Source organism: Convolutriloba macropyga, unplaced genomic scaffold (genome assembly GCF_964194025.1).
Source record: "Convolutriloba macropyga unplaced genomic scaffold, txConMacr16.3 SCAFFOLD_828, whole genome shotgun sequence".
Classification (NCBI taxonomy): Eukaryota; Metazoa; Xenacoelomorpha; order Acoela; family Convolutidae; genus Convolutriloba; species Convolutriloba macropyga.
Window position 1 is genome coordinate 45,602 of NW_027453173.1, and position 14,291 is coordinate 59,892.

Below are 14,291 nucleotides of genomic sequence, written 5' to 3' on the forward strand. Positions count from 1 at the left end.
AATTCATTTTTTCTTGTGAAGAAACCTGCGTCGAAGCCAGTAAAGTCGTAACGACTTCTCTAAAAGCATTAGATTATGTGACACTAATCCCTTCTAACACTTTTCCTTGACACCAATAGTGTCATATTTGACATGTAATTAACGAAGCTAGGTAACAAATAGGCAATAAAAGGAACAAAATTGCGAAGTTAAAAAGTGTTTCTTTTTGTTTTGGAAAACAATTGTTTTCAAAGTCATGAAGGCCAACAGCTATCTACTAATAATGGAATATAAGCTCATCTATGTTTTCATCAAAAGGCAGTGAAATTTGTCATCATACAGGATTTTTCGCACGACTAAAAAGACAAAGCAAAAACGACAGTTAAAAACGAAATTGAAAAATTCAATTAAAATCTTCGAAAATGTAGTGTCGAAGCCGTTAACATCATAATGTATGTCTTTAAGGATATTAACATTATCGATTATGGTTTATTTTGAACGCCAACATTGTGATATGTGAACTGTCAATAACGTGATAATGTTACAAACTAGAAAACGTGAAAATTGGTCAAACCCGTAAAAACTAAAAAAAATGTGAAATCTAGTAGTATCAAAGCCAAAAAAATCATAATTTAAGGCGCAAAACAGCAAAAGAGAAAAAAATTTAAATCAGTAGAAAGAAGAAACATTTTTTTCTTTGCTTACACTAAGCTCCAAATTGACCAAATTAATAAAAAAAAATTAGAGGCAAAATTCAATAAGCCATTATTTATTTAAAAATCAAACGTTTTGTAGGAGTTGTATAGGAGGCCAATTGTATCTTTTCTGAGCTTTGATTTGAAATGTTCTATTCTTTTTTAATATAAAAAAGATCGACTCATTTATGTTAAGGAAAAGACCGACTGATTACAACCCGAATTATCTTCGGACTGTAACAGTCCAAGATTGGTCCAAAACCAGCCCTTCTAATATTGTTCGTCCATTAGGAACTCTTCTTTTTTCGAAATTTATAGATATAGATATTTAATTTGTTAGTTAAAGAAAAAAAAGCAGCGCTTTTGATAATCAACGTTTAAAGTTACCAAAAAACTGCAAAGTTTTAACAGAGCACTTTCAAGGGAAGTTGAACTAAAATAGCCCCCTTTTTGTCTACAAAAATTGCGTTAGTGGTGTTTGGGTGTGTACTTCCGGCAAATTTAATCAAAGTGGACTAAAGCTTATTTTTTGCTGTTTTCGATGAAAAAGTCTGAATTTTGAAATTTTTAGCCAGTATTTTTGACAAAAAATAAATGAAAATAAAATAAAAATAGTTGACAATATTTTGTTGTGTTTAAAAACAAAATCAACGGCCACTTTTGAAAAATTTTTTACAAACTTTAGCAAAGTTGACGAAATTCTACTCAAAATTTCAGGAAAATGTGAATAAGAACAACGGATATCATTCTACAACGGAATTCACTCTAACTCCCTGTAAAAAAAGAAAATCAAAAAAATCTTTTTAATTCCATATTCTACGCTGGAGGAGCTTTCGAATGCTACCACTCACAATTCTCTACGATGAATATATCGATCGGCCAAAATTATCTGAACAATTAAAAACCCATTTGAGTATATAGTTCCTATAATCGGTTTTTATACTCAAATGGGTTTTTATTTGTTCAGACAATTTTGGCCGATCGATATATTCATCGTAGAGAATTGTGAGTGGAAGCATTCGAAAGCTCCTCCAGCGTAGAATAACAATTATTTTAGAAGAAATCTGTTAAATGATAGCTTTATTAAATACGTAGATGCCGCAAGAAAGTATTTAGGCCGTTTGGCGCAAAAAATTGCCCGGAACGAATGCTCCAATGTTTCATGTATGTTTTCGGTACTTCGATAAAGGTCATTGATTTACTATAAAGTGGTTTATCTGCTTTGTAGGTAACACGGAGTTCCAGAAGTACGAGATGGAAGAGAGGATAGGGAGGCTGCGGACCAGTGGACTGGACATGCCCGGGGGAGACAACAGAACTGGTCTCGAGGCGGAGTTTGAGAGACTATCCAATGTCACCCACAGCCCAGACAAGTTCTCAGCCGCCATGCTCCCAGAGAACATGTCCAAAAACAGACTGGCTAACATCAAGCCATGTGAGTTAACTTTTTTCTGCCCTACTTTGATTACAGCAACTTTTTGCTTCATTTTATGGTGGATTTGCTGTTCCCACTCCGACAATTCCCTCCCACCACGGTGAATCAAAATTTGGTTTTATGAGCCTGCATGAACGAACCGTAGCATATTTTTTTACACTTTTAATAGTTTTAGAGCCTAAGAAGAGGTGGGACTAGCCACTACATTATTATACACTACGATAGGGGGTGTAAAAGTAATGGAGCGCCATATACCTCGTATATTCCCAACACTCATTAATGAAATAACAAAAATGCATACAGTTTTATTTCAAAAGAATAAATACTATACGTGGCGCAATCATATTAATAAAACGCATTCGCAACCATAAAATATTTCAGTGAATCGAAACTTAATGCGCCTTGATAGAAAACAAATGAAAATATTAAAGCTTGCCAAGATCTTGACATGGCATTTTCTTTGAAAGCATCAAGATATGTTCGGATTTACAAGATGTTTACATGGGTAATAAGAAACAAGATTTTGGTAAGACAAACAAGAAAGATTAATAATGACATCACAATACAAGACAAATTTTAAAATAAAAAAGCGACTTTAAACATGAAATAGCATGAATTCATAAGATTACGCTAGAATTATCAAGATTAAATCTAATTATCAAGAAATGTTCGAAATAGCCCCCGATACTTTATTAACTACCTATTGAACATAATTTGTCCAGTATCAAAAAACTTTTAAGTAGCTGCAACCTCCTTGAGTACATAGTATAGACTTATGCAGGACCTTCAAAGTGAAGGCACCGACCGATCTTCCACGAGAAAACTTAAGGATTTATGAGTTTTCATTGAGAAGAAAAACAATTGAATTTTCATTTTTCATCAATTCCTTCTCGACGGAATTGAGCAAAAAATACAATTCATACAGCCAGTGCAACGGAGGAACTACAAAAAGCAACAAAAATAAAATATGTTTCACATTGTCTATATCATTGAAAAGAGAAAAGTTTGGAGAAAAGCGTTTTCAAATTAACATATTTATTACCGGAATCGATTATAACGAAGCTCTATTTCTTTCTCAACATAGACACTTCTCAACATGAAAACTAAGATTAAAATATAATCATCAAAACTAATATATTTCTCTCTAAGATTTCAAAAAGCTAAATTTGACCCGCGAAAATTGGGGTTGGTAATCATATAAGATCTTTTGGGTTTCTGTCAGATTGTTACTAAAGGACGGCATTTCAAGATTTGTTGTCAGAGTTTGGCAAGATAACACTTTCGTCATCAATAAGTTTTCTTACAAGATTTTTTAAAGATTAAAATGTTTCATATGACAGTGTAAAGTTGTTTTCGAAAATTGTAAAACATGAAAACTAGGATATGTGTAAGCGTGCATTTTTTGAAACCCGGTAATAATTAAAGAGTAAGAATTTAAGTTGTTAATTTTCTTCCTCAATTTTTGGTGACTTCAAAATTTATCCAAATTGAAAACAATTAACTCAGCAGTTTGCTTTGCACAACGAAAAAATTTTAAAAAATATAAAAAAAACATATTCCTAAAGTACACTCTTCCGAAAGTATTTATTAACAAATTTTTTTAGGCAGTAAACTTTGGGGTTTTTATCTTCAAAAGTAAACTGTCAAATAAATAATAAAAATCTCTCAAATAAATCTTTCAAATAAATACATAAAAATCTAGTTTGGGATAACATTTCTCAATTTTTTTGGACGTTAACTCATGAATAATGTGTAAAAACGAACCATTGATAGTGCAGCCTAACGGGAGCGAACTTTCAGAAACTTGAAAGACAGCCAATCATCTTGCCATATTTTACAAGATAATGATCTTTTGCGATAAATTTTACGAGATCCGATAATATAATCATCTTTTGCAAGGGTCTTGCCAGATATTACAAGACAGACATTCTTTCTGGCCCCAGGGTACATATTTTATGAAACGGTCTCCCTACAAAAACTGCTCTCGTTTTTGAATCTGACGGATTTTTTTTGGAAAAATCACAATTCATACAGTTGGCACAACTGGGTAACTTTGGAAAAAAACATCGTAATATATCTCATATCTTCAATATCTTGAAAAACAGAAGAATTTAGTGACTTCCACAGCTTTTTGACATGACAAATATTTATTGGGAACTGTACCAAAAAATGCTAACAATATTTAGCAAAATTTTTTCAACAGCTACCACGAAATTTTACCAAATCTTTACCAAAAATTTATGCAAGAGAAGGCTAGATCCAAAATTTACCATGAAATGTTGCTTTTTTCAAGTTCTTGGCAAGATGTTTCAAGTTATGCAAGAGAAGCCTAGATCATGCATGTCTTATGCAGGTGTATGACGTTGAGTGGGTTGTTTAGTTGATGCAACGAGGGTGAAGCTGCAGCCGCTGAGAGGGCAATCTGGGTCAGACTACATCAACGCCAGCTGCATCGATGTTAGTCATTATCCACTATCCTCTTCCTCTCTTCATTTGACACAACATCAATTGAATGTTAAGCATTCTAAATGCTTGAGTTCATTTCAAAATCAACAAATCCATTCCGGAGAGCAACGAGAATCAACATAACATGTTGTCATCGAACTTATCTCTCTAGCTTTTACAACTTTCATCTCTACTTGAGTTTGATTTCCCGTTTCTGCGGCAGCAAATTAAGATAAACTATATGATCACGTAAAAGCATTTTTGGTCGGGAAATTTTCAAAAAAAAAATTATGTCAGAAATGCTCTTTTTAAACGATTTATCTCCAAACTCCTGAATGATTCCTTACTGAATTCCCCTAAATGCACGGAAATGTAAGAAGTAGGCTGAAAAACGCCGACCTGATCATTATTTTATCTATTTTCAGATAATTTTGTACCTATTTAATGTGAGCTATTATTAGAATGAGGTATTGTTTTTGTTTAGAGCTACTTCAAGAAAGGTGCTTACATAGCCACACAGGGTCCTCTGGAGACGACAGTGTTCGACTTCTGGAGGATGGTGTGGGAACAGAATGTGGGGGTGATTGTCATGCTTACTAAGCTGAAGGAACTGGGGAGGGAGAAGTGTTTCCAGTACTGGCCCAAACCCAATCACGCCGAGAGACACAATTACTTACTTGTTGAGCCTGTACAGGTAAGGTGTATCTACAACCCTCCCTCGGCACCTGATGCAGATTATAAATACTCACCGCAGTTACGAAATGGAGGACCTCCGTGACATTCGGCCGTCATTTGTCAAAACCTTTTTAAAACTCTTTTTTGAAAAAACGTTCAAACAAACGTTTAAAATTCAGAAAACATAGCCGGTAACAATTTGCATGTTCTCCAATAAACTGATTGAACTTAAATTCAGTAAATTAGATATAATTTTAGATATAATAACTTGCAAATAAATGAAAGCTGTCGGACCTGTTGGTAACTAATGATTTTTAGAGTCCCACAAAAACATCCGACTTAAACCATAAACCATAGTTCGTAATTTTACAGAAGCCTTTATTAAGATTAAGAGGTTGTATTTTCGTAATGATACTTTGATAAATAAACAAATTTTTAGTTATTTTACCCATCTATTTCTATAACGATATTCCAAATCTGGCTTCCTTTTTCTCCTCTCTCTGAATACTAGAATATGCAGTTGATTTATAAGTTTGGATCCCTCACCAGCCCTCGTCTCCAATAATTTTGTAACTTGATAAGGTAGTGTTGGTTTGAGAACAATATTCCCATTGAGCCGAAGCTTGATACCCCTTGATGAGAAACATACTGATAGGTAAATGTTGCCAAGATCTTGTCATGGCACTTGCTATGAAAACATCAAGATTTTACAAACTTGCTGGAGCATTGAATGGGTATCGAGAAACAAGATCTTGGCAAGATAATCAAGAATGATTAAAACGAAATATGGCATGACATACAAAGTTGTATCTTTTAATAACGCTAGTTCAGTATTTAAATGAAAAACAATGTTCTTTGAATATTTGATGGAATCTTTGTGTTAGCAAATAAAGGTTCGTAAATTGGTTTTGAGAAATAAATAAATCGGTCTGATTAATCTCCCAATTAATTTTTGACAAGGAAGATGATTAAATTGCGTGTTGAATTAGCATGATCAACTGAGTGCCTAGAACTATAGTGCAAGTACAATTGACTTAACCAATACTTAGACTTCCCTTCACTATGGCAAAGATGATGACTCAACAATATTTTCAGGAGTACTCCATGGCCCAGTTTGTCATTCGCGAGTTCCGACTGTGCGATGCCCGAGAAGGAGTTCCTCGCAGGATCCGGCAGTTTCACTTCGACTGGCCCGAACAGGGTGTCCCAAAGCAGAACCAGGCATTTGTCGACTTCATCCGGTACGTCGAAGAGGCCAAGGCAAACTTTGGGGGTAACAGTCCTGTGGTGGTGCATTGTAGCTCTGGTTCAGCCAGAACTGGGGTGTACATTGGGTTAAAGATAGTTCTTGATCGGATGGACAATGAGGCGATTGTTGATGTGTTCCACACTGTGAAGTTGTTGAGGACACAGAGACCAGCCATGGTCCAGACAGAAGTAAGTGCATGCGGATGGTCTCTGATCTTAATTATTTATACTATATTACTATAATTCGCTCTGAAGTTGTTAAGTTAATCTTTCACATTTTCTCCCGCCTTAGAGAGAGAAATTTCACAGTAATCGGAACCGGTTCCTCCTCTCACTCCTTACTCCTCACCAACACACGCCCGGGGGGAGGGGTAGAATCAGTTGTCAGAATTCTTTACATTTTAATTTTTTTGGAGCAATTTTAATACATTATTTGGATCTTTTCTGTTTGTGCCCCCAGTACGCTATGCTCCCCCAGTTACAGAACACTTGTCATTACATAGTAAATCATCATGCAAAAATATGGCACGGCTCGTGCGTCGGGGGTGCAAATAATATGCGCCCACTAAGCTGGGGGGGGGGGGGCACAAACGGAAAAGATCCCGTTATTTGCATTAAGTGCTTTTGTTTACTTTACAGTGTTTACGTAATTATTATTGAGATGTTGTTGCTTTAGGACCAATACGAGTTCATATACCAGACGGCTTTAGACTACTTCCGATTATCAGAAGGATACGATTACTACAACAGCAGTCGGTGCTGACCCTACTATTTAGTTAGATTGCATAACTCATTAGTCCCCATTACCTTTACCTAACATACAACACATTACATCATCTTATTACGCAATGCAATCACAACGCTGTGAATGGCTGCCGAACTTGACAAAATTAGCCGACTTTCGGTTTGAACCAACGAGAGATTTAAAATGTCAGAACTCTCTGCGAAATTACCGTGTAGTGTGTTGCAGTGATTTTACGTGCCTTTTCTTTTCATCATTAGAATCAAATCTGCAACTACTGAACTGAAGATTGAAAGCCTCTCCCCCTCCCCTCTCCTCTGCCCCTTTTACCCCAATATCCCTTCCTCTGGCAGATAGTTTTACAAAGCTCAGAATTAATTGCTACTCGATGCTCTCTGATTCAATTTTCAATTGTTTTTTAATTTGTATTTTGTGGTAATAAAGAATTTTGTATAAATATATTTTCGTAAATTTGAAATTGAGTATTTTTCACTTCAACAGTTTTTTTGTTGATCTAATTGTAACTGCAACACTTCTAAATCAAAACACATTTATGACTCATTTGTCTACCGAATGATGAGCAGTTAGGAATTTTTTTAAGAAATCGCTTACTGCTCTAAAGAAATTGTTGTTTGACAAAATCGACAAAAGTCCCTACAGCTCAAGCCATTAAATGAATTAAATAATGGAAAAAGCAAATGATCAGCTAGAAAGCAATCGTGCGTTGTTTTAACCGTTGCTTACGTAATTTATTTGATTCGCTCTCAAACTTCTGTCTCAAAATGGCTGAAAAAGGCATCAAAAACTTACTGAATTTGATTGAAAGTCCTTATTTAAAAGCAATTATCTCCCATTTAATAAATGAATTATCCAATAAAGACCCGGACCTGAGTCCCATAATATTTCAGTACTGAATCATAGTATTTTAATCATGATTTTTACTATGCCCAGAGTTCTGATCATGACACTTTATAGACATTTCATGGTAAAATTCATAGTAAAATTCTGAGCTTATTCTGGACATAATGAACTTATTCTAGGCTCAGTCTGAACATAATGAATCGATTTTCTGATAATACTCTGAACAGACTGATTTTTAGCCTAAATTTTCTCTGTTTAGCATGAAAAACATCCTTTTCTGTTCTTAGTTAAAAACAACTTGCGCAACGTTAGAAATTAAATTACAATAACTATTTGCTAAATAAAAAGGTTTAATATGTCATAAAATGCAGTTTTAGTTACAATATGCAGTTATAAACTTTAATCTGCAGTTTTAATCAGTTTTAGCTATAATCAGTTTTAGTTATAACAGTTATTTTAGTTATAACAGTTAGTTTGAGTTATAACGGTACTATAGTCATTCAGTTTTCATTCAGTGAAAGCTGTCTCGTTGTTGAAACGGGGTGCTCCTGTACCTTCTCGCCCATCTCGTCCGATCAACTTCTCCAGAACTCTTCTCCACAGAAGGTTGATCGGTCCACATCATCAAACAGTGGAAGACACATCTGGATGTCCGTTCATACGTGTGAATGACCACTCACAAGGTGAAAACACTGCGCACGTTTTAACGGACATTTTGATCTGTCTTCATTAGTTTGTTCTGGTGGACGGTTCAACCTTCTGTGGAGCGGAGATCCGGAGAGATTGAGCGAACGGGATCGTCCAACAGGTAATAGTACACCCTTTTTCAACTAAATAGGGTGATTTAAAAAAATTAGTTTCGGTGGTTGGAGGGGGGGGGGGGTTGGTTGGGTGAGAGGGGGGGGGGGGGTAGCAGAACTCTAGTATATCGAACGGCGGCGGCGGCGGCGGACACCTACCCCCCCCCCGGAGTGCTTGGACCAAGAGGGGGGGTAGCAGAACTCTAGTATATCGAACGGCGGCGGCGGCGGCGGCGGCGGGGGCGGACACCTACCCCCCCTCCCCCCCCCGGAGTGCTTGGACCACCAACTCCCCTCCATAAATACTACCCGGACCCTAGTCCCATAGTATATCAGTGCTGAAACATAGCATTACAGTTGTATATCGTCGGCCCAGTTTTGTATCTGTTTTCGTTAGGCTAAAAACTATAGGACATACAAAATTCCATTACAATCTGAAATAAAAACCATAAAAATCTGCTATGTCGGTCCAAATCTGTCAGTTTCTAGGCACTCGGCGTGTATTTTCTGGTTTCGGCGTGTTTTTACTGGTTTTGGCAGGTTTTTTGCTAATCTTAATACGTTACTTGCAACGTTTTAATATTATAAGGCATTATCATGCTCAAAATGTGCATCGCCCAAAATTTCAAATTTTTTTCGAAATTTTCACAATTTTCTATGATTTTGCTATGAACATCATGAGAATCAAAACCAGGATGTACAGTCTATTTTCAGAAAAAAAAAGTATCTATGCGAATAAACTGCACTTAATGAGGTAGCAACATACTCTTAGGATACACTGAAACAGTACTGGGCCGACGATATACAATTGGAATACAATGTTTCAGTACTGAGATACTATGGGACTAGGGTCCGGGGAGGAACAAATCCTAGCTATGACAAATTGAGTTGATGATTTGGAAAAAAAAGAGTTCTGAAATGTGAGAAATATTCACCAAAGATTGCATTATTTTGAAAAATATGCCCCTTCAGAATAACAATGTACCACTTGCAGATCAAGTTTGTTCGTTTTTGAAAAAAAGTAAGATATACAAACCATCCAGGCAAATTTTAAAGCCTGTGGTGTTCTCGGAAAAAAGAAAGATAGTGATTGTAAAGTTTTTGTATTATGGCAAAAAAATTGAATATATGGATGAAAATCGTGTTTGGCAAGTCAATTAAATCCCCATAATGGACGTTATATTTGAATGTATGAGCGCTTACCTCGTCCTCAGCTCGCGATTAAGAAGAAAGTGGAACAACTTAATTTAATTTCTGCTACAAAAATTGCAGCGTCAAAGTCTTTACAAAACGAGGTGATAATTTTAGCTCAGTTGAAGTAAATTCGCTTAAAGCATTTGATGACATTCAGAAGGTGGCAAATAAAAACCAGCAGCCAAAGAATCGTAAAAGTTTATACCAATCTGTTGGTAAAAAAATTCAATGCGACCTCAAAGCTCACCTGGGGAAATATTTGCAATTGCACAATTAACAAAATTTTCGGTACCAACCGATGATGAGGAAATGTTCCATAGAAATGACAGAAACTTTGATTGCGAACAAAATTGTTCTTATTTTTAGAATTGGAAACAACACAAGCACTGACAAAAATTATTGAACTTTTCCATAAATAAGTTTGATTGCAATCGGAACCTTCACCGACGATTAGAAGCTCAATTTTTCCGATTTAAAGTTATATTTTTAATGCCTGAAAACCTAACAACTGATAACGAACCGTTTCTCAATGGTAAGAAGACATTTTTTTGCCTAATATTAGGTCACATTTGAAAAATCTTGACCAGCTGACCTACTTGGTAAAAATTTTAAAAACTAAACTCAAAATAACATGCCTCTGTGAGACCTGGCACAAAGACAATGACGCAGTTGAACTGTATAAGATAAACTGATACTGTACCTCACCAGTTTTGAACAGACAACACAGGTAAGACGGAGGGTTCGCAATTTTTGTGGAGGAAAACTGCAGCTCCGAAATTATAAAAACTGAGCAAAAGATAGAGAAATTGCTTGTTAGATTTCAAGAGGAGGATAAAGCCTTGTATATGTTACTTGTATTCCGCCCGCCAAATGCAAAACTGTCACGATTTTTAGAATAAATTGAAAAACTAATTGAAGTGACGATCAACTTAAATGGATAATCAATTGTCTGCGGAGATTTTAATCTTGATACACTAAATGAAAAGACTGAGGTCGTCAGTCATCAGGAGTTCAATAATTCATACGGAATATACCAATTCAATGGTAGTCCAACAAGAAAGCGGGGGCAACTTCCTCAAAATGCATAAATCTAGTATTTGCTCCCAACAAATTTAACAGTCGAACAATAGTCACGGATATAAGCGATCAGTATCCAGTTTTAATAGAGCTTCCAAGTACAAAAAAGACAGCATTCAGAGCACCTGAAAACTGGTTCCGAAACCTTAAGATTTCGAATGATCCCATTGCTGCAAGAAAATTCCTCTTTAAATAAAACCATGAAATTGTTTATTTACAAGAGGTGATCTCAGTAATAAAATAGAAAATCTGTCCAAGTTTTAATTCAACGTCTTGATGATGTGGTGCCACTGAAACCTTCCGCATCACAAAAAATACCATTGTAAGATACCTGCTTTATTAAGTTTTCAATGTTCGAAAGAATTATTACCAGCGCTGGCTAAAAAACCCACCCCAGACAATCGAGAAGCCTATCAAAATAAAAGAAACGATGCATCATCGAAACACGGCTTGGCCAAGAAAAACCATTATAGTTTGATTTTAGGCAGAAACCCTTATATTAAATCAGTTTGCAGATTCTATAACCAACTCTGCTCTACTGCTATTGAGCGAAAAACCAAAATTGAATGCAGACCAAATAAATGATTTATTTGCAAATGTAGGACCTACTTTGGCGGCAAAATTTTCTGACGCAAAGCCTTTTTTCTCTCTGTCACCCAAAATTAGTCACATTTTTCATATCTAATACAACACCTGTTGAGGTGATGAACATGATAAACATTTTACCAAATAAAACGTCAGCTGGTCATGACAACATAAGTAATGAGTTTAGCAAAATTTCTGGTCCTGTTCCCGCAAAGTTTTTAGCTGTTATTTTTAACCAAAATATTAAAGAGTACACTTTCCTACTTTTTGGCAATTAGCAAAACTTTTTGGTTTTCATAAAAGTGGTTAAACGTCTGTGCCAGGAAACTATCGACCAATAAATTTTCTAAGTGCCTTTAGCAAAATCTTTGAAAAACTAATATACAAAATACTGTTGAGCTTCATTTAAAAGCATGACAATCTTAACACGAATCATTTTGGTTTTCGGCCGCGCTCGAATTGTGTTGACGCGGTCAAAGAACTGACAAAAGAAATCTGGACAGTAATGGAGAGCAAAAGCTCTGACAGTTTATGCTTGCTTGATTTGAAAAAAGCCTTTGATGCAATAGATCATCAAATATTCACCAAAAAACTTGAAATTTAGGACTTTTGTGGGAAAATAAACAATCTTACTAAAAACTATCTCAATGACAGAAAACATTTTGTTCTATGGGATAACTCCAAATCAGAGCAAATGTCAATAACCTATGGAGTGGCACAGGGCTCAATTTTGTTGCCCCTTTTGTTCATTTCTTGAGTCAATGATATGCCTAATGCCTCAGCAGATTGCAAGATTGTTCTTTTTGCCGATGATACCAGTCTACTATTTTCCTGTAAAACATCTGACATAGTCCCAATGGCTATCCTTAAATAAGCTTACCTTGAATGCAGAGAAATTTGAAATCGTTTGCTTTGGAGGAAGCAATCATACACCAAATAATCTTAGTTCGTTCACAAAAAATAATTTATGCAAAAATTTTGGCATTCATTTTGATAAAAGTTTAAATTTCAGACTCCATATAAACCTGGTTAGAACAAAATTAGCGCGTTTCTGTGGAATGGTTTGTAAGTTACACATTTTTCTATCTTGCAAACACCTTTTTATGTTCTTCAAAGCATATCCAAAATCAGTCATCAGCTACGGCATTCCAATCTACGGCTGTATTTTTAGGTCAATTTTACAAGACATTTTAAATATTCACGATCAAATACAGAGGGATTTTTTTTCTTGAAAAAGTTCAATTCTGTATCGGAAATTTTTCAGTATTTGAACTACACGTTTCAGCAGTTCCTTGTGTGTTATTCAGTAGAATAAGGGACGGTAGCTATGATAATGTTGTTCATCTAAACGCTGAAGTTTCAAGTAGAATATGCACTAGAAGAGCATATCAAGGGCTCTTAAACCCAACACGAACCCCCAAAAAAATTTAAACTTCTCTTAGGATTAAGTTAATGAAAGATTTTAACATCCTGCAATCCATAAAAATTCAGCTAGCTTATCTAAAAAAATTAGCAAAGTGAGTGTTCAAAAAAATTACCAAAGATTTAATGAGACATAATTGTTTGATAACGCCAAAATTTTTCTTCTTTTTTCACATTGAGAAGTGGCCCAAGATAAAGTTTCTATTGTTAGGTTTCTATTTGGGCAACCACTCGAAGAGAAAAGATTTTCTCATTGGTTGATTTTGTTGGAATGATAATTTTTTGCTTTTTAAACAAATACATAAACTTGTAATTCCGACTAATCAAACTTAAATCAATTTAATTCAATTCAATTTATTAATGCCATGCGGCATAAGGGGACTGATACGACCTGCCATTAAACCGACTACGAGACAAAGTGAACAAAATTTTTTTTATAAAAGAATTCTATTGGCTGCGAACAAAAATTTAGAAAAAATTGATTAAAAAAGCAAAAGTAAAATTTAAACTACATAGGTTCTTTTTTCATCGCTATGAAATTGATGGGACCAGTCTTTAATACGTTTAAGAATCAAATCGACCTTCAGACGGGATAAACGGCGCTGTTGAAAAATCATTTGAAATCGTTGTTACCAAACCATTTTTAAGCTATGAATTTCATCAGTTTTAACTATGCGAAAAAGACAAACAAAAAAAATAAAAATATGTAAGTCTCAAAAACTCACTACTGTTGATATATAAAAAATATTGATATACAAGAAAACTCATAGTGCTTATGTTATAAGTTATCAATTAAAACACAAAACCAACAGAGATGCCATTTTTGCTTTCTCATTGATAATTCTACTTTCCAAGTTGACAAAAAAAGAACAAACATCGAAAGTTTAAAAATAGACTGCCTCTTTGGTAAAGAATTTCATTCGGAGTCAAAAAAATCTTTACCTTTCCAAAAAGTCGTCAACAGGAAACAAAGAGAGCTGTCAAACATCAGATGAAGTCTTATGACTTAAAAAAGAGCAAATAAATACAGGCGATTAATTTAAATTAAGTCAAAGCCAGTAAGCCGATCAATTATCAACTGCAAAAATTTTATCGTTTGAGATGGCTACACTTTAATCTCAACCAAATCTATA

The 14,291-nt window shown here is 35.1% G+C and overlaps 1 protein-coding gene across 2 annotated transcripts in view; it reads left to right on the forward strand.

Annotated features, from left to right (window-relative positions):
- LOC142358101 (receptor-type tyrosine-protein phosphatase S-like) overlaps positions 1-7,717 on the forward strand; it is a 33,069-nt gene extending 25,352 nt beyond the window's left edge. For both annotated transcript variants that reach the window (XM_075409566.1, XM_075409567.1), the window contains exons 14-18: positions 1,903-2,109; positions 4,490-4,566; positions 5,039-5,248; positions 6,325-6,666; positions 7,154-7,717. In XM_075409566.1, the coding sequence (XP_075265681.1) occupies positions 1,903-2,109; positions 4,490-4,566; positions 5,039-5,248; positions 6,325-6,666; positions 7,154-7,240 (923 nt within the window). In that variant the 3' untranslated portion in view covers positions 7,241-7,717. The remainder of the gene's footprint in view (positions 1-1,902; positions 2,110-4,489; positions 4,567-5,038; positions 5,249-6,324; positions 6,667-7,153) is intronic.
- The last annotated feature ends 6,574 nt before the right edge of the window (positions 7,718-14,291 follow it).